General features: G+C 34.9%; 1 protein-coding gene across 4 annotated transcripts in view; it reads right to left on the reverse strand.

The window, feature by feature from the left end:
- The window catches only part of PPP4R4 (protein phosphatase 4 regulatory subunit 4), a 59,898-nt gene that overhangs the window by 33,959 nt on the left and 3,846 nt on the right, over positions 1 to 22,093 (reverse strand). For all 4 annotated transcript variants that reach the window (XM_088539692.1, XM_088539691.1, XM_088539690.1 and 1 more), the window contains exons 3-6: positions 6,477 to 6,579; positions 3,592 to 3,739; positions 2,841 to 2,914; positions 1,274 to 1,380 (exon numbers count right to left, since the gene is read on the reverse strand). In XM_088539692.1, the coding sequence (XP_088395818.1) occupies positions 1,274 to 1,380; positions 2,841 to 2,914; positions 3,592 to 3,739; positions 6,477 to 6,579 (432 nt within the window). The remainder of the gene's footprint in view (positions 1 to 1,273; positions 1,381 to 2,840; positions 2,915 to 3,591; positions 3,740 to 6,476; positions 6,580 to 22,093) is intronic.

Consider the following 22,093-nt stretch of genomic DNA (forward strand, 5'->3'; position numbering starts at 1 on the left):
ATTTACCCCGAACTTCCAAAAATTGTACCAAGTCTTGGGAGTGCAGCATTTTAAAATACTCTGAAGTACTAACTACTTTTAAAAAAAGATTTGAATTTAGCCAGCTGTTAGAACAGCATGTAGAAAAAGCCATGTTTTCTTTTTTTTAAGGTCATGACTGTGCCAATACAAATATCCTGGAAGTCATACAAAAGAAATTTTACTATAGTATAAATTTTCTTGAGGAAAAATAATGCCTTTCTGGAAAAGAATGTGAAGACATATTTCTACATTGCTAACTCCCACGAATAAACACCTCTCCTGCAACCTTCCCTGTACAGGGAATGATAGGGTGTCATAAATCTTACTCAGCCCGTGCCATACTCCACACCTGCAGATCAAGATCTCTTTTTCACCTTGTTCAGCCGCACTGAAAATATTTTAACAGAGGATCCATATAGCTCGGAAACTTCTCAGTGATCTTCATCTAACCTACAGGAAGCTTCTATTCAGAAGCTAGTTTTTTTTTTAATCCAGATTTCTACAAATTAGGATTTTAAAAACAAAGATTTGAAGGCTTTGGTAACCATCTCAAAGTATTTCACCACAACCATTATTTCTACACATCTGTCAAGTATGTACATAGCAAAGGCATAGGTATCTACTCTTTGTTTGCCTTTAGTTCTTTCTCATTGAAGGAAAATATATTTGTTTCCAAATATCTTCTCTCAAATGGTTCTGTTGCTCATTTCTTCTATTATGCTGAATTCTTGCATTTTGAGGTGAATTAAAATCATCATTAGAGGGAACTTCCTGCAAGGGCTCCTAATGCTCTTCCATATAACTATGGACAGATAATTACAAATCGTCGTGTAATTAGGGTTAAAAAATAAAAACTGAAGAAGGTGGGTTCTTTATGATAAGAAATCTTACGATGATGAAGTCGAGTTTGGTTTTCATAAGTTGTAGAGACATTCACCATTTGGCTTATTTCCTAGTAAGAAAAATACTACTACTGAGGTGAAAATTGTACTGAATATATAGAAGAATATATAAATTGAAGTCAGATATGAACATTAGCAAGTATGAATATACTAGTTATATACTGAATTTTTTTTTATCATTAATTACTACCCAGATAAATAGTAACCTGTAGATAACTGTAAACAGATATCTGTAAAAGGAAAGTATTTCATTATTGTAATAAATCAAATTACAGTGAATTGTAATAATAATGTGACAAAGAAAAGTTGATATACACTTTGGAATGAAAATATATGTACAGTATACTCACATATGAGTTTCAAATTTGTTAGCTAATTTTCCCATAATTTTACAACTGACTAAGCGGGACTGAAGTGTTTGAGAAAGCTGTGCCTTAGAAACAAGTGGATTCAGGATCTATATGAAGGAAAAAAGAAGAAAAAATTGAACAGTAAATAGCATATTTTCTTCTTTTAAAGAAGAAAAAACAACAACAACAACAACAACAAAAGTAAAATGTATGTCCCAAATGTTATCTACCACTCTTATGGAATTAATTAGTGTGAACAATAATAACGCATATGTACATTAACAGCCTACTGGAAATCTGCATTTAACATTCAGTACTAATTATAGTATATTACATCCATATCTTGGCCCAAATTTCAGTTTGTGATTCACATCACAGTCATAGTTTTACATCTGTCTACTTGAGCCTTTATTTTGAGACTAAGTTATATATGAGTATTTACAGCTATTAGCTGGGAATTTTCACAAAAAAAGAAAAGAAAAGAAAAGAAAAAGAAATTTAAATCTGTCCTTGCATAAAAAAACAACAGACAAAGAAGAAAAGGGAATCCCTCTGAGGTTCTTTTTGATTAATTTTCGTAGAAAACACCTAATTTGGTATGGAGCTTGGAGGCAATGATATCTCTTAATTATGTATACTTTGGGGATCTGTAGGGAAGCAGTTTCATTTCCATATAGACGTAGAAACCCTGCAGCTCATATGGGAGCCGTGCTGCCATTTGATGGATCACCTCTACAGTGCCAGAAATAAACTAAGAGAGGATTTGTAAAATACAACTTTCAGGGATACTACTTTTTGCAGAGAAATTATGATGGAAATCCAAATGCTGAGTCAGGGAGAACACTACAAATACCTCCTGTAGCTTGTCACAACACTTCTGTGAAGTTCACTAAAATTATATTAGCAACAGATTTGGAGCTGACAAGATTTATTTTCTTCTTTTTTTTCTCCTAACCATCTAAGTTTTCAACTTTTAGAATATTTTTGTTATAAAAAAATAGTGCAGGATTTCAATTACTAGCACAAATTCTCAGCACAAAACTTAATAAATAAGCAGAGTAAAGAGGAGGTACTTTATGACTTAGCGATAGAATTTGTTCCTTTTCCTCAGCCTACCAAGTGAAAGACTACAGTGTTTGCAGGACATTGGATTACACAATCAGGAATATCTCTAGCAGTCAGTCCCATTTAGCAAAAATCCAGAATTTTGTCCAGTGACAAACAAGATGTCTTTTCCTCATGAAGAGACAGAATGATATACTGCCCTGTAATCGTGGCAGTACAGGGTACATGAACACATTTCTAAAAAATACTATGTGTAACCCAAGTGTTAAAATGTATATGGTATTTATTTGATGGAGAGCACTGAAGGTTTTTAAGGTGACTTTCCTGTCAGGTCTAAGCACATTCCTCTCCAAGTCTGTTCCATAAATGTTACCAGTTTTCACAGAAGTACAACAGCCACAAATCTCATTGATGTGAATGAGATTTTTACGGAACTCTCATTTTTTGGAAAAACAGAGCAACATTAATTTTCTGTTGGCGTAAGTGGGAAGAATATTATTACCTCGTGTCTAATAGTCTCTTTGGGTAAAACTTCTATTACAGCAAGTAGAGTTTCTAGCCATGCATTGCTGACACCTGCCAGTAAGAAACAGGTATATGTTACGTTATACATACACAGAAAGTATAAACAAATGCCCATTGATTTTATAAAATTACTTCTCACTTTTTGCATTTACCTCTTTGGGGAGCTAGATATATAAAAGGCCTTAAATTAACATTCAAGACTTTGTACACTCACTAGTCAGATGCATATATCAGAAGCAAATTCTGCCCCCATTTTCTTATCCTTTTAAATGCTGGTGTAAGCAGGGGAAAATAGTTATTCTGTCTTAAAAAAAGAAAAATTTCTTCATTTAGAATATGCATATTCCTTTCTTTTCCACATGAACTTTCTACTTTTGCAACAGCAGGCCATTTTTTATTGTGTAACTTTAAGATAGTGTCAAAAAAAGAAATCATCATAGAAGAAACGTCAATCATTCTCCCTTTATTTTCTTAGTCAAAGAATTTTAGTAATTCAGAACTTCAGACGCAGTAAAAACTACAGGATTTAGACCTCCAGTTAAAGCAAGTACTTTTCTTTGCTTCAACCAGAATGAAGATGACGTATTTAAATACCCGTAAGTTGCCAGCATGCCAAAATGTTTTATTTTATGCAAGTGTATGCACTGCTTTACACAGTATTATACAGTTGCTAAGGAAACAAAACATACAGAATTAATCAGTCATCATCGTAGTTGTAAAGCCCTGACCTGCATCTCTGTGTTCCAGATTCTGTAGAATGATGTGTAGAAAGGAGTGGGAGTACGTATGAATGGACACTGATTCCTCTTGCAGAACAGTCAAAAATGAAACAGCAGCTGTTAACTGCATTTCCACTCCTGCAACATGCAGCACTTCCTGTATAATTACAAATTATATCAGTTTAAAAGGATGAGCTGGAAAATTATTGAAAGAACACTCAATTTTCTACATTCATTTTTAAGAACCAGTATGCAAAAATATGGGTAGATTACAAAATTAGCTGTAAAATCATTTTCTCCTAATAGTGCTTACTTGGAAATATTCAAATCTCTCTTACTATAACAGGAATCTGTTAAGAAAAGTGAGGTTAATTATAATATATTTTCTCAACTTTCAGTTTCCTCTATGCTTATGTATGGATTTTTCTACTTTACAAAACAAGATATAAAAACAAGCCAATTAACAATTCCTTCCTCTGTTTGAGAATACGAGTTAGAGAGAAACATTTCCTTCACCTGGAAAACAATGCTAAAATTCACTGTGCAGTTCCATCTGTGAAATTGTGTGGACCTCCATCCTCATTTCAGTTGAGCAACCCAAGCTGACGTAATATAAATTTACTTATTTACAAATCAGAGTGCTTTTCTGTACACGGAGTCCCCACAGATCCAGGATACAGTGATGTACGAGGAAAGTAAGTAATTGGGAAAGTGAGTTTGGAACAAATCAGACAGTAATGAATAAGGTATAAACTTTAGTAAACAATAGCCACTGTTTCCTTCAGTCAAAACACCTGGAAAAGGCAGGTCTAAGCTTTCCCTAAACCTGCATTTCAATGATTTCAGTGACTTAAAAGGTTCACAAGGAGGTGCATGCAGAAATGTAGAATGGTGATCTCTGCAAAAGAACCCATACCAGTTTCCACTTCATTTCATCTCTATAATTTATGAGAAGACTTGCTGATCTAATTCCTCTATTAGCTTCAGAATTATATGTAATGTGTTTGTTTTTTTTAACTTGTCCCAAATATTGCCACTAAATTTAATCACTGTTCAGATCTGGCACATTTACCTATCTATGGCATAATTGATTTTGCTCATCTCAACCTAAAATACCTATGGCTAAATATATGGAGAGTCTTTCACACCATTTTAATCTAATTGGTTTGAAAGAAAGATGATAAATTTGCATTTATCCATTTCTACACTTATCTATAAAAGAAACTAGGTTTTAGCAGTTATCACAAGTGAAATAATTTTTAATCCAGACAGTCAGAACATTCCTCATACTTTTTTCATTGAACTTGTTTTATCCTCAGCTGTAATATAAGCAGTTTTATTTATGCTTTTGTGTTTCCCCAAAGATACTAAAAAAGTAATTGGGTTTTCTTACTCTGTTATGTATTGACAATACTGTTAAATAGATATAACCCTACAAGTCTATTTCTTCTTTTAAAAAAAAAAAATCTTACTTTTTACATACAAATTTGACTTTATAAGTGATCTTTCCCAGTTTACAGACATGAAATCAATGCAGTAAGTTAATGATCAGCTTAGTTCCCTGTAACGTAAGACATTTGCAAGATCCTAATTGCAAATAAGTTGGTTTATACCTCCACAGGCTGTGCAAAATTTCCACTTAATAGTCAGGACAATTTCTCCAATAAAAATCATAAAAGAAATTATAGGTCAAGTGGCCAATTATGCCAAATAACATTTTGCAAGTAAAGGCACTGAAGGCCTTTAAACAAAGGCATTTAACTCTTTAAAACTGCAGCAAACTTGAGCACAACAGAATGATTCTTCTGCTGAGAGTATTAAATAACAGAGGAGCATAGAAGGATCTGCTTTATAACAGCATCTGCAGAAAAAAAAAGTCAGTCACTACAGCAGAGAGTTTTAATTAATGAAGTTTAAAGCCAGAAGGAACACTTTGATTTAGACTGACCTCCTCCTATCAGAGCTATTATATTTTGCTATTTTATTTCTGCTTTGAGCTCGTTAACTTAAATCTCATTTAATTTACTATCTAGAAAGGCATTTTTTATGGACTTAAAAGAAACCGCAAGATGGAAAATTAATTTCTTTGCTTGGCTACCTGCTCAAAGGCTAATCACTATCATTATTATAGAAAAAAGGTCTGCTTCATTTCTATTTTTTAATCGGTCTTCAATTCCTAACTCTTCTTTCTTTCCACACCTTTTCATGTGAATACTCTTCCTTATTAGTGAGATCCTTTTACAAAGTAATTAAGTACATCTTGATCGAAACATATTGAGCTCTGTACAGATCTTTTTCCAGGCCCTGATCAGCTTTTTAATTTTTCTCCATCCCCATATAAAAAGTCAAGACATGAACCAAAGACTGTACTCACATATTAGGCTTAAGGAGTGAGAGAGAGGCCACAACTCCCACTTTATTTCTGCCCAGAGTCATTTCCTGTTTGTACATGAAAAAAATCTTTTTGTCCCAAAACAGTGGAATTTTTATTTCCAACAGCTTAACCATCAAGTTTTCGAAACAAAATTATATTTTTCTTTTATACTAATGTATTTAATCACCAGAGTTTACTAATAATTAAGAAGTCCTTACAGAAAATTGTTTTGATAGAAAGAAGCATCTCAGCTCTGTGTAATATATGCCAAATTGCAGTTAAAACTTTATTTTTGGGGTGGGTGGGCGATGTTGAAAAGTTGAAAGGTGATGTCCAATATGACAGACTAAAGATTCTTCTGCAGAAAATTATGCAGTAGAGCTTGCAATTAAATATTTCACAGAAAAGTATTTGCTAAGTAATCCACCACTGAAGAGTCAGACAAACATATTCAAAAACACGAACACCTGCATTAGCCGTATATGCTACCAAACAAAACTAACACGGAACAAAAACTTACCCTGATTTTTGGCAAAACCCGAATAAGTGTTTCTGTAGGATTCTGTCGCATCAGAACAGGAAGATTTGCCACCACGCTTGTTCCTTGGATATCCTGTCCAGAGCTTACAAAAATACATGCATTTTAAACATTGACCCTAAGATGTCTTCAAGTTCACAGGTTTCATTAAAAAGAACAACGTTGTTGATAATAAGTCAAAAGAGGCATTAACTCTTTTCTTAAACACTAAGATACTATGTAGCAGAAAACAACATTAAAAGTATGTCAGCCTTAAATTCTGTTCCATATTAGTTCTAATATGAAATGATCTAATTCTTAATGTAGATTTGGGGGGGAAGCGGGAAGCAAGATATTTGAGAGACTTTTTTTTTCCCCCCAAACTATATCATCAAGGCAGTGATTTTGTAGAAGCTTTCCCATAAGAGTGAAGATGATAAAGCACAGAAAGGGTACAAATGGAAGGATGCATAAAAAAAAAAACTCAACATACATTATTGCAGGAACAGAGTTTTGGGTTTTTTTTGGGGAAGATAATCAAACATATGTTCATGTTGTTAAACACAACTAAAGAAACATCAAAATATCCAAAAACTAGAGTAGATTAAGTATCTTCTATGTTTCTTCTCATTCTGCCTCTGTTGGTGATATCCTGATGACAAAGAGACAAAAAAGTGGGGGAGAGGGAGAAGAAAAGGGTAGGTACCAGTGAAGGTGGAGGAATGTCTAAAATGGAATCAGAAAGAGAAATGTTCTTTCCTTTTTTTTTTCCCCGATGCCAAAGTTAGCAATTAAATTAAATATAAAACGCACTTTTTCCCCCATTTAAATAAAACCTGCTTTGCTAAGGATATTCAGCTACCCAAACAGCGAAAATGCTTCTTCTTAAGCATACTAAATTGCACTGTACATAATGAACACATGCAAGCATTTTTCTTAGTATGACATTATAATTATAATGTACAGTATGATTACACACTTTCCAAAAAGAAACTTGGACTAAAAATACTTTTAAATTCTTCCATGTAGAATGCCCTATCCCATGGTCATTCTGAGTTTTCTCTGCAAAAAATATAGAGAAAGGAACTAGGTACATGTAAGAGTCACAAGACAGTGAATTTCTACTTCCAGTTCTGTTCTGTCACTGCAATATATTAGGATATTCACAGCTAAAATGCAAAGCCTTCCTGCAGCATTTAGAGCTGAATATATTATTGCACATTCCACTAATGCTCCAAATCATCCTCAACATCTATGCCTCTCAGAGATTAAATAAAATTATAGTTATTTACGGGCACAGACAAGCAGCCCAATTTAGCTTGATTTTGTTAAATGCATTTGAATGCACTTTTAAAAATGAGGACATGTTTGCGTAATAAGTGAGAAGCACAAGTAAAAAAAAAAATCAGATTAAAATCACTGGCGACTAGAACATGCTAGCAGAAACACTGTAGTGCCCTACTGGAAAGCCTTTTTTTGTTACTATTTGCAAAGTTCTCCATATTGCTGTAGGAAAAATCATTCTGTGTAGGGTTTTAGGCAAGTTCTGCATCAACAACACCTTCTGCTTCCAGAAAGGGTAATTACAACAGCAATATTTACATCTCATTTGCTTACACATCTAACATGAAGGTGCCAATACTTCCAAAGCTGCCTACAGCTGAGCATGTACAAATGCATTCACCTCACCTAAGTGCAGGTTGCACGTGTCCACCTCTAAGACTATTTTCCTTTACAATGAGGGAGAGAAAACAGGTCTTGGTAGGGAACAATTTATGTCAGCAGAAAGAGGTCAGAGAGATTGCGCTCTACGAACGCCTGTACCCCCAAATATCCTCCATGCACTGCCTACCTAAGGGCAGACACAAAGACCCGTTCACCTGTCACTCACCTACAGTTCACCTACATTGCAAACAAATTTCAGAAATATATCACAAGCCTTAGGCAGCTTATGCTTACCTTTAGCACTAGCAATAGTCCCACTGGTTTTCCACATAACATATATTGTCCTCAAAAACATTTGGACAATTACAGACCTAACTAAAATAAGTGATCAAGACAAAAATCAAATATGTCTGGTTTCCATATTTCAACAGCAACCAACAAGGGCGTACCACCAACTTATTAGCTGAACTAACAGAGTTCTAAATCAGCGTCATCCATCATGAATTCCGAGAATCACTATCTTTGTTCTATTTACATGACATGTGATTCTTAAATATTACGAAGATTAAAAACACAAATAGAATAAAAGTTAGGATTAATTCTGCAAGTGACAAGGGAGCAGCAAGCCGTGAACACTGTATGGAGGTTGTCACACAGTGCTGTGATCAAGGCTGCAATATTCTGACCCACTAAGCAAAATTTGGGAATCACATCCAGAGCAGAGACTTTGCATTTACTGTTTCTATACATTTATAATAGCTAAAAGCAAATCAAAAAATTATAGCAGGGGATGAGAGTTAACATTAGATGTAAAATCAACTATATGTGTTGCTAAGTAGAGAACAGTGGTTTTAAGAGTAGCAACCTAGAAGAATTATTTCCTGTTAAATGTTTCAAATTTCAAATTTTCATAAATTACTTTGGTTTTCTTCTGGTTCTCAGAGCCGCACGGTCTGAAGAAGGGTTAAGAGGGTCAGACAGAGCAGATTCCAAGTTTCCTTTCTATCTATAACAATGGTTTACCCTGTGATCTTAATTATTGGGGACTTTAGGTGAAGCATCGTGACTTTAGTGTTTCTTTGCTCACTTTCAATTTTCTCCATTTTTTTCTGTCATCAGAAATACAATAGTAGTTTAAACTTCATCACTTTTTACATCTCAAATATTTCACTTTCTCATTTTCTGAACTTTCAGAAAATTATACTAAATACTTAAAATTTACATGGAAATTCACAAGAGAGAGTAAGATGTGAGAGACTAAAGGGCATAATGAATTGAAGATACACAAATTCAAGGCCAAGGAGAAAAAAAAATTTGCAAAGAGTATAAAAATACACTTTTTGTTTAAATGGGATTATCTTTTTCTTCTGCTATTTGCCTTACTTGTGGAACACAGAAAATTACTCATCCAATACTGCTTTTTTTTTTTCTAAATAAAATACACTGTGTATTACAACTGAAAAATTGCATCAGTAAGTTTCTATTTTTTAATCCTCTGTAATAAAATCAGTTCAAATTATTGTGAGTTTCTTGAAGAGCATTAGGAGCCAATTTTCTGGCTGGCTACTGTCTACAGCAATCTATTTTAAGTGTTGTTTGTAAACACAAGAATGTGGAAAAGTTTTGATGGCCAGACCTATACAAAAGCCATTTTTAAAGCCTTTCGAAATCAGGGAGAAGCAACTAGACTACACCTTTTCAGATTGATTTTAGTATTGATACAACTTAATTTTAGAAGCAATATCTCAATAATGAGATAACCTCTCAATAATGTCTAACTCAGTGAGAGGACATTATTGTGTCACTCAGTAAAAAAGGATTTAAATTAAAGATTAAAAATTGATTTATTTACAGCTTGCAATATTTCTCTATTATTCAAAATCACTTTATTATCTAATTTATAACAATGACTATTAAAGCTTTTCAGGTTTATGGCACATTTCCTTGAGAATCACATACTAATTGCAATAACAGAAGAAACCTAGAGCCACAGAAGTGGATGAAGGTCACAGGGCGGATGAGACACAGAACATCATAAAATTCCATTTGCAGCCTCGCCAAGAAAGGGTGTGTACTTTTGCACCATCCAGTAGTAACACAAAAACCTCAATGCAAGCTGGAGGAAGTATTTTACTAAATACTTCATTCATTTTGTATCAAGATGGAAGAAACCAGAACTACTAAAAAAATGCGATTTTATGAGTAAGCAATGTAATGAAAAGCAGAGTGTTCCCCTTTAAAATAGAAAGGCTTAGCATGTGGCTTGCTGCCAAATAAGAATTTGAATCGGGAGGCATTTCAACACCTACACACCCTGTAATTTTCCAACTGTGGAAGATTTTTCTCCTATTTCTACCAAAGAAGTTGCATCATGGATTCTCTTTTCTTTAAATATTAAAATCTCCAGTATTAAAGTCAGATTAAGACTTTTTTTGGACTCAAAACTATATCCAAATAAATACTGAATATTTCCTTCAGAGTCACAGTAAGCTCAATGTTATAAAGAACCTACTCCCTTTATTAACAGTATCAGCTACAGAGGATCTCTAAGAGCTGTACACTTAGAAAATATTTAGCTCCATAACCTTTATGGAAGCAAAATCCATATAGATTACATCATAATTTAAATATGAAACTACAAGACTCATGTTCTGAGCTCATCCCAGAGGACATACCAATGACTTAACATTCCCAGGAATCCTCAACCACGAAGGGATGGCTCCCTGCTCTGGTGGTACCACAACTGATCTAACTACAAGTTTCATTAATGGGCTGGTATTAAAAAACAAACAAGCAAACAAACAAAGAAGGCCAGTTTGCAGAGTCTCCATCTCTGGAGCCACTCAAAATTCTAAAGTGAGGACAAGACCGTGCAGCATGTTATTGTAGCTGACCCTATTTCCAGGCCTTCCCATCCACCTCCATTGCCTGTTTAAACAGACCAAATAAAGAAAAGAATCTGTACTTGTATTTTTAAGCTTTTAAAATTAAGCTGAAATAAGACAGAATAAATGTGAAATTGAAATACCCGATTAGTTTCCATTTTAAGTTATCAGAAGTCTTGATAACATCACACCACGACTGCCTTATTACATTTAACATTGCAACTGTTTTCTATTAAATTTCTATTTTTTCAAAACCACTTTCTCCTCCTAATCTTCAAATTTATGTGACATTGGCCATTTTATAGCACATCTGAATTAAATCTACAGAAGCTTTAAGCTAAATAAGAAAGAAATTAATCTCATCGTCATATATTCTGTGAACACGCTTTACTAGATATGAAACTTCTCGTACAATTGCATCAAGAATGGAAAAACAATATTTAGCTCTGTAGTTATGTATTCATAGCAACCTTGTTTACCAGGATCAGTTTGGTCAACTAAAGTTTCTTATTTCTATTTGCTTGCTGAAGAACTGTCAAAGAAAGAATAATTCTAATTCATACAAATAGGTTTTTTTTGATCCTGTGCCAAAACAAATGTTCTACAATCACACAGTAACATGATTCTTTCTAAGATCATGTGTTACTATGGGTTCAGACTCTAATTACTATGAGGAAACATTATGTTTCTCTTCCTTAAATTTTAAGAAAAATTTGAAGAATACAAAAGTGCCTCCAAATGTGCCTTTGTTCTCAAACACTAGTCTCGCATTAACATTACTAATCTCCTACAAGGTAAACGCTTCCTTTGCCTTAGATAATTTATAATGTATCCTGCATTTCTTATAGTCTCTGGTTAGCATGTTCATCTTATTAAATTTAGACACAAAACGAAAAGCATTAAGACAGACCAATCTTCTCACTCCAAGAGCAAGATAATGATCCCATTTTCCAATTCCCAGATGATGCAACACAATATCTGATACCACTTTTCCCCTTTGCCCAGTCATTCACATTCCTTAGAATTTACAATTTTCACTTTCAACGAGAGTCGATGTTCCACAAAATGCAATATACTTTATGCATTATGCTTTACAAGAACCCTCCGACAAAACTAGCACACCAATTGTTTAACTGTTTTTCTACATACAAAGTGCACAAAAAAACCCACAGATACCAGACAAATGCTAGGAAGGTAAATTATTTCTACTTATCCAAATCTATTTTATAGCTTAATTTAGACATGGGATCTCTTTTCACTCTCCAGCCTTATCTGTTGCATCAGTACATTTCATCCACGGTGATACCTGTTTGTCATTCCTGAAAGAAATAAATGCTTTAAACTGCCTAAGATTTACTAGCATCTAACAGGGGCCTTTTTCCACTCATGGGCTTTATATACACGGGCTATTATATCTAACGGACCCCAAAGAGTCCACATCATTACTTATCCATAAGTCTTTTTATCACATACTCTCATCTCTTCTGACCATGATATATTCCATGTTGCCTCAATTCCACAATTCACAAATTTCTTACTAGCTCTAATGCAGCATTCATGGAAGTTGATGAGAATCTTCTTTAAAGTTTTAAAGGTTCTTGAGCTAGAAAACAGTATCAGTACACTTCAACCTCTGCTTTAGAAGAGCAATTTTTAAGCCAAAAAACACGTCTAACAGAAACTATCACCTTTCATCACGTAACTCCTCATAATTCCTTGTTATGAGTCTCTTGAATCACTAACTTAGTACCTGGGAATGCTACACTAATTCCAACAGCCCATCACTAGAGGCTTCTCTGCATAGCTGTAGGAGAAATACATCAGAGCTTGGGAAAAAAAAAATTACACATTTATTTCTGTATTGCTTCATTAAAAAAAAAATCATATATAAGCAAGAGTTTGCTTTAAAATAAGGACCATTGCAAAAGCCTGGAATTACTACAAACCTCTAAGACCTAAAATACTAAAGTTTTATCTTTCAAAAACAAATAAATGAATAAATAAATTTCATAGAATTGACATTTTTTTCAGATCCAGAATGACAAGCTCTCTGTTGCTGCTTCAACCACCTTAACAGACAAACCACACAGACATCCTTGGTACACCAACTAACCATCCCTTTTCAAAATCACACAAAAGAGGGGACCAAATAAAATGGAAAACTAAGAACAGGCACATCAGAGAGATTTCTAGATTATAATGAATACTAAGTACAGAAGGAAAGGATGCTTAAGTGAGTGAATTAAATGAAAAGCTGGAAGGGACAGATAAAATAAAAATTTACAATAAAAAGATAAATATTGCTAAGGACTCACTACACTCAAGGGTTTAAAACTATGTTCACACAGCATTTGAGCTCTGAAAAGCTCACAGTGAGCTCGTATTTTAATTTGAAAATTATAAAAGTAAAATTGTGAAAAATGTAGCTGAACTTTTAGAAGCACTTTTGAAGCATTAGCTTTTGAGGCAATTTTTTTTTCCCAAGCAAGGATATCTGACCATGACCTCAAAATGACTTCAAATCCCTACAGTAACAGTGAGATTCTAATAAATTATTGCTGTTAAGCTCAAAAGTCCTGGTCACACAAAAGACAAAGTTCATAAGGACTGAAAAAAAAAAAAAGCCACGAACTTACCTCTCATATAAATTAGCTTCTAGACAGCTTGGAAATGCTTATTCTAGATCTGTTCATTATTCAAATATTTCCAAATAATATCAGACATCTACTTCAGATTGACATAATATTGTTGATGCAACTGCTTCAAAGTGACGTAACTACTGACTGTAGCTTTCTGTGGGAAAGCTGTCCTTGATCTTTCCTTACCCTTCGCAGGGTAAGGATCAAGGGCAGCTTTCCCACAGAAACACACAAATAACTAAAAATTACTCCCATTTCAAGCTGTTGTTGATTCACGTTTAGCCAAACAAAAAACAAAACAAGACTAAAAAAAATAACAAGAAAAGGTGCTTTACTTTCACATTTGGAAAATGGATGAAATTCAGCTGTTAATTAACAGAAGTCAGACTCATTTATCAGAAAAATGTATGAAATTCCTTTAATTGACAGCATAGGATTTGGAGTAGACATAATTAAACAGGACTATAAAATGAACATAAACAAATCTCTCAAATTTCCAGCTGACAAAAATTTCAAACTGTAAATAAAAATAATATAATTACATATATACATCTGTGTTTAGACTCCTGTTAAAATGGTTACAAACACAAGGCCAGGGTCCTCCCACCTACCCAAGGCGGGTTAGGTAATTATAATCCCAGGCCTTAGTCTTAATAATGTTCTCTACCTTCAGAATCACTACTATGATCTTAAACAGTCTTTTGTTAAACTATTTTTTCTCACATACTCATATTTTAAATTATTTCTAACAGTACAATTATCCCAAAAGGAGTTTGACATTCTGCAATGGAAAGAATAAATAAAGCATTTACCAGTAATTCCACCCACATTTACTAAAATTAGTTCAGAATCATCTTTAGAAGAGTATCTCTTTCTTCTTGAAAGCATCTCAAATATGCTCAGTTGCATCGATTCTTCACAGCACACCAGTTTAAATGACCTGAATATCTGGCTTATCCATTTATTGTTCGTAACAATATCCTTCTATTAACGTAAAGAAAACAGAAAAATTACTGTAAAGCATCCATTGATACACCAGTTCCACACTGGATTTTTCCCCCCTTTTGTTGGGTGCGTTTTTGTGGGTTTTTTGTTTGTTTTGTTGGTTTGTTTTTACAAGCCAAGAAGCACCTCCCAGATAATTAAAAATGAATTGGACAATTACTAAGTACCAAAACGAGCAGGTTAGTGAATTTTTAGTCCAAATGCACTGAGGAGTGTTAAAGCAATGCATTATTTTCATGAATAAGAGGGACATGGCATCCTTGCAAATATATGTATATGTAAGTAAGATTTACCTTAAAAGAGACCACCTGGTGCTTAGAATTCCAATGTTATTTCAATGTATCCAGAACTCTGAAGTTCTATATGGATATCAGAGGTTTAAAGGTATCTTTACTTGTGTCACAAAACATCTCAGCCAATATACAGTCTTTTGAAGACTATCAGTTAAAGAGAAAGTCGCAGTCGCAGAGAAGATTGTATGAGAGACAAGGCAAAATAAAACTTACATGGTTGTAACTGGAGAAAAAGCATTTGTGAGAGAAAAAAAAAAAAGAATTTTCTGGACTTAAGACTCAAACAGTGGAAGCAACGGAATAAAAATTTGCCTAGTAGTTCTCTACTTCACCAAAAGCATGCAACCTGAGTCCTAATGAGAACAACCCCTCTTCATTAAATCAGTAAGTTAGATGAGTCATGGGAAATGTCAATAAAGCCCTAAGAATTAGGAATAAATAAATAAATAAGTCTCAGAGATGCTGATGTTCATTTTCTTGACCTAACTACTCTTTGATGCATCAGTTTCAAGTAGTGATCAAAGTGCCAGAAGATTTATCTACCCTTGAAAGTTGATTTTCCATACCAGTATGCACCTAATCATTTATCATGAACTCATGGCACAAGTGTTTTCACACAAAATATAACAAGATTTTAAGAAGTTACAAGTAAGCCTTAAAAGGTATCTTCAGTTGGTCTTATATGAGGAAAGAAATTAGAGACAATATATTAAACCATGTACTAAAGAAATAGCTTGGTTTTACAAAGTTATATTTAGTTGTACTTCATTAAGTCCAAACTCCTATATCAATGAAGAAAAGAGAAGACATTCTTTTCTTCATTGATACAGCAAAAGACATTCTTTTTTTCATTGATATAGCAGTTTGGACTTAACAAAGTTGTAAGAGACAATAAAAAAAAATAAACCTTGACCTAAAGACTATATCCCATGTAACTTCTAGCTCCCCTAGGACAAAATGATAGCTACCCTAGTCCAGATCTTTTTAGTCAAATTATATAAAGGAGATTAACTGTTTATAACATAAGATTTTTGGTACAAGCAGCAATGAGGCAGTGACTCATGTTTAGCTATTTAATATGGACATAAATCCTCCTCCTCAAAAAGCTCAGCTACAATATCAGCAGGGAAAATGGCATCTTTTCTGCTTCTCCCTTTAAAGCCAGCATTTCTATCTCCATGCCTGCAGAGCAATATAAGTAATGTTACCATGTAAACACATCTATTAAAGCAGAAGTCCTTCACTTTTCTCTTTTACATACGCTTATTCTGTCAAAGACAACACAATCAATTCATACTCTCAAAGAAAACACAGTTAGCATTGTCAAAATATTTCTCAACTCTCCATTTCAATACAATTTCAAAATACTAATGTATTAAGATAAGCAGTATCTCTAAAAGTTTGAAGAGTTTCATATCTATATGAGATAAAGGAAATAGAGTCACAGAAGCTGGAAAGCAACTTCAGTAGAATTTGGAGAGTACACATTACCTTGGAAACTCAAACCACAAGCTGGTCAGCTGCACTTCTTATAAAGTACAGGCAAGAGAAAAACATGCAGTTTTGCAGACACTGAAACAATATTTTTTGCAAGTATCTTTTTTTCTCATCCTATGCAACTCCATTCGTATCAACTGAGCTGTCACTGCCCGGACACAGCTTGAAACCAGCTTTCCTGCTACTGAGGGAGTCAAGGTGGAGTTATACAGGCACTGTAAACAAGTACTATTTAATCTTAGCATTAGATCTGGGATGTCTCCAGAGATTATTATTGTTCTTCATTGTTAAAAAAAAAAAATGGTTAACATGGAAAAAAGAAAAGCTAGTTGATACCCACCAAAATTAATCCACTGTTTTTTACTTGCAGAGATGTGACCTCTTTTTGTTCTACAGGCAATTAGCAAGTCATATACAAGGTCATTCTCATGAATGCTCCAAGTCTCCCTCACTCCAGAAAACCCTGTGTCAATTTTGTGCAAAGTTATAGCACATCGCTATTTAAAAAAGAAAAACAAATAATATCTTTTTGATTTAAGATCCATTTTGGGGGGGGGGGGGGGAATTAAAAAATGGTATTTTGTTCACAATAAAGTGAAAGATTTAGTAAATGGAAGATTTAACTTTGAAAACCTATGAAAAATGCATTAGAAAAAGAAGCCTTTATTGATCTATTTGCAAGGCAAAAAGAATTTTCCTGAACTGAATCATTATTCAAAAATGGACAAGAACAAGAAGAATGGATATTAACTAAGTCTGTAGTTAAGTCTGTAGTGCTGGGCATCTTAGCCTTACTACCTTAATAAATACTTTAAAAGTTAAGCAAAATAGTAGTAAAATAGTAGCAAGATTTCTAGTTACTGCCTTCAGCTTGCATCCACACTCACATTAAAAATTACACCATTTCACTCATATCAGCGAATCTACCCCTGTTCCTACTCAGCTTAAATCTGACTTTTCACGCTATTGTAAATCCAGAACTCACAGGAAAACAGCATGGCTGGAATTATACAGGAAAAAAAAAAACAGGACTAAAAAAAAAAAAGTAAAATAAAAACAAACCATTGTCACATGTTTCTGTAAATGCAGAGACCACAGTTTTGGAGCTACTCACTAACTAGGGAATATTTTCTAGCCATAAGGTTTGCTAGGCATGGGGCAGGTCTCTAAAATCAATTAGTATTTAAAGGGTAGAGGCCAAAGTCTTTTCAATGACAGTTAACAAGTCCAAGGGAGCACAGCAATTCCATTCAGTCCTGCTGTGAACTGATATGACTGAGGAGGAATGACTCAGCTCATGTGCACGAGAGGTGCTCCCATTCCTCAAACCCACCGCCACCCAAGAGCACGCAGCAGAGAAAACTGCTGTGACACTATCATGCTCACTATCAAGACAGAGAGGATATCTGATGCTTTTATTCCTTAACATTAACCTCTCTTAGGTTAATACTTTGGAAACAGAAAGATGCAGAAACACTGATATGAAGCCAAGTAAGAACAATTTAAATAAAAATATCTGGATCATCAAGAGTCCAATCAAGTATTAACATAGATAGTAAATATCTGGTACATTTCCCTGCTTGTATAAAAATATCAGCTGGAGACAATAAGGCATGCCTCAGACAGACATATCTAAGATCTAGCAGAAATTTCCAAGTAGTGTCTCTTTTCTCATTTTGTTTTATTATGACTCATAAAGCAGAAAGCCATTTTTCTCTCTTAGACAGTGGTGTTCATCTCACAGAGCACAGAGAATAAACATTTGATGGGAAAGACTTAATGGTTTTAAAAATGTTTCCACTGTATCAGCAAGGTTATTCATGGAGAGCGGAGAAACTTTAAAACCTGCAGTGCTCATGATAGCCATGCAAAACTAGTAATAGACTGTTTGGAGAACAGTTATGTAGCACTTCCATTGCTCTCTTATTTAGATGAAAAGATTCTTGTTACTTTTGAATCATTAGGCTATCTTTAAAAGTCTTTCACTGAGAGAATAATTCTACCTTTGGCTAGAGATGCCATTTATTGGATCAGTTTTGGAAATTGGAGGTAGCCACTTTGGAATCCAAAGCTGCGGTCTTTCTCAGGCAGAGTCCTACAATACTGTGTAATTTACCACTTGGTTCTTTAGCCATAATATGGGCATTGCCAGACTATGTCAACATAAGTCCTCACCATAGAAAAGTAGGTGCTTATAAAAAATTGCTTCCAATCTCATTTCCAGACAGTCCTAAAGACCTGAAGAGAATTTCCTGTCACGTTTTCTCACATTTAAATATTTCTGCTTAAGTAAAGAAATAAGCCTGGCTTCTTTGCTCTGACATTAAGCTTCAAGCTCAGAGAACCATGTAACTTTACCACATTGTTGGCATTTAGACCACCAGCTGGTACAACAATGGCAAAGAAGGAAAATCATTAGCATTGCTAAAGCTACCTTATTTAGCTAACAAAAACTGCTCTACAAGCACACCTCAGAAAACAGAGCTAGTTTTAAACCTCAGTGAAACAATTTCATGTCTCATTCCTAGTTATTCCTATTACAGTATAACAGCTAAGGCACAGAAATAGACCCAAACCTAGTCCTTGTTCCTGAAATCCTCTGAATTTCACCTTAAAAGCTTCTCCTCGCATAGCAGCAACTAAGCATGGAAATGTGAATCAACATGTAGTGAAGCTTTGTCTGACCGACCTTGTGGAGATACAGAGGAGCATCTCAAAGAGCTTAAAATGAAGTGTTTGCAAAGGCAAGTAACAGCACTAAGAACCATTCTTCTGAGTGGTGCAAGTCTCATGAAAGTCTCATGACACTACTTACACAAGAGCCAAGCACTTGATTTTGGGGATACGTAACAGCGCATGCTACTACCCTGATGCTCTCAAAACTGGATGTCTAGTACGGCTTTTAGGGGAAGAGTAGCTGGCAACATATGAACTATTCCCCACTTTGACTCTGTGAAGCAGTCAGGCACAGAGAGCAGGACCAAGGAAGCATCCTACCATCATTTGAGAAGAATTCCCCGTGCTTTAAACTGGCCATGGTTGTCCTCAAGGACAGGAGGAGTTTGCAACAAGACCAAAACCCACTAGAAACTCCCTTCAGTCATTAGCATATTGCAGTTACGATGTTATGGGACAAGTGTCCCTTCAAAGTGTTCTCAGATTTGCCCTAAATGGGCAGCCTGACGTATGCTTTCAGGAGTCTGTACCTTCGATTTATTCTAACACAAAACAGCATGCTTTTTTCCCAACTATATCCTCTTGCAGTTTCCACTGGATGTATCTTCACTTCCTGATCTGAACTAGTGCAGTATTAGGACATTATCTCTTGCCAAATCAAGCAAAGGATACAAACATAAATTAGTAATATTGAGCAGCATAAGGACAAAAGCTTCTTACAAGTACAAAATGTTGTTATAAACAGTGGGAGCTTTGTTAGGAAGGTAATATAAAGAAGAATATTAGAGTCATATACTTGAACATTAATTATGTGTCTTCTCAAAACAAACTGTGCAGCTGTTAAAGTCATTTACTAAGTGCCAATGCTCATCTAAACAAAAACAAAACAAATTCAACCTCCTGCTGGGCAGCATGCTATCCTTGTATGGGATCTGTCATGTAGAAACAAGGAAATACTGTAAATATTTAGCTGGAGAGACTCATGATTTTTTTGCTTTGTTTGGTTTGCTTTTAAAAAGAGAGCATGATAAGGTTTTCCTTAGTTAATAGGGCCGGTTCTAGGCACAAAAAATAAAAAATAAAAATGAAAAAACACACACAACTCCATTCAACTTTTACTGTTGAAAAGGGCATCCACATAGCCACCTAATTTCTCTATATCTTGCAAGCAGATACTCTGAAATATAAATCTACTCGACATCTCCAAAGGAAAATTTGTAAATGCCTAAAGTGCTACCATTGATCTGACACGCCACAGTATTCGTGTCACCTTTAAGAAATCCATTTAACATTAAAGGGCTCAAATACAACTATAATTAATACCCTATACTCTCCAATCATTTAACTAAGAATGTGGTTTCAAAGACTCCAAATACAGATTTAGGCTGCGATGGTATGAGTGATGGCATGCAAAATGCAGCAGAAATATGGAGTCAGGTATAGGAGAAAAGAGCTACTATCTTTGATAGAGTGAGAGCTTCAACCATTTTTACCCGATTGTGAAACTGTAACATGACTCATTAGCTCCATTTGCACCACGAACTAGACAAATCTAGTGCAAAGGCTCAATAAGTCATTTCACTCATTCCTGTTCCCAGGCCACTGTCCACTTCTCTTGGGCTGGCACAAATATTTTGCAGCTGCAGGAGGTACTGAAGCAAAGAACTGATATGATTTAAAACCAACCATTATTTTCATGGTTCAGGTTTGGCTCAGATAAGTATCCAATCTGCTTGCGCAGGCGTAAGGGAGAATGTAGCACAGAGCCTAGAACGAGCAGCTGGGGAAAGGACTGGCACTGCCATCTCAATGCACTGATGAAAGTGTGGCCTGAGAGAAGTGGGAAGACAGAAAGGTGCCTTTCCTACAAGTTTTCTACGTTTCCTAGAGCACTATCTTAATCTCTGCTCTGTATAACATTTATAGTTGGTTCTTAATGTGCAGGAAAAAAGGAATTTAAAGAAAAATAAATTTAAAAAAAAATCACATCTTGATTGTGGTTTTGAAACTTGCAGCTGAACATATTTTATTTGTATAAAAAGATGATTAAAATTTGAGAATACTTTTGTTTGATTTTGTTGTATTTTATTAAGCCAGTTTTGATCATCTTTATGCAAACATACTAAAGTTTCTAGACATTAAATTCCTCAAAGTTTACCTAGAATAGCAAACATATCTTCAAAACTATGCTAAATGCTTTGGAGGGGAGTTGTGTTATCTACACTGAAAGACAGGATCATTCCAAACAAAAAGTACAGTATGCTCCCATCAATGGTGAATAATTCAATCTTTCACCTTAATAATTCATTATTACTCTGCTATTTTGAATATAACAGTCAAGGCCTGGAAGTTTAAGTGTTAAGCAAGCACAAACAAACAGGAATGGCTGAATACAAAAAAAACAACATGCTAAACAATGTAAAGCCACTGGGGTAACCTATCAAAAAAGTCTTCAGAAGACCACAGACCATATAACTGAAAGTAAACATCCCTACATCCAAGCCAGATTCACACCAGACAAATAATGCTTATTTTCATATTGACTTTATGCCATAAAATGGTAGTTACAGTAAGATACAAAAGAATGAGTTACAACATCACCTAGACATCAGCAAAGATGGAAACTAAAACCACTGGCAGAAGTTCACAGCAAGATTAAAACTTATTGTCCCTGAGCTGCTTATTGCTGCTCTCTTGCCAGAGGTCTCACTTCCCAGAAGAGCTGGCGGGACGCAGAGACCTCAGCTGCTGGGTGCAAGGTCTGGCAGCTCATCTCCATCTGCTGATGAAACAGCTTTCAGCTAAGTCATCAGAATTACACCAACATGAAAGAGACACATCTCGTGTTTCTGCTCAAGAGGCAGCAGCATGCAAAACATGCAGATTACATCTCTCCCATCACTCCAGGGGGCCCTCCAGAACTGGCCAAGTACTCAGGCTTAAGTGCTAAAACTTGGATC

Source organism: Tinamus guttatus, unplaced genomic scaffold (assembly GCF_059628265.1).
Source record: "Tinamus guttatus ecotype Peru unplaced genomic scaffold, ASM5962826v1 Tinamus_guttatus_pri_ptg000048l, whole genome shotgun sequence".
NCBI lineage: Eukaryota > Metazoa > Chordata > Aves > Tinamiformes > Tinamidae > Tinamus > Tinamus guttatus.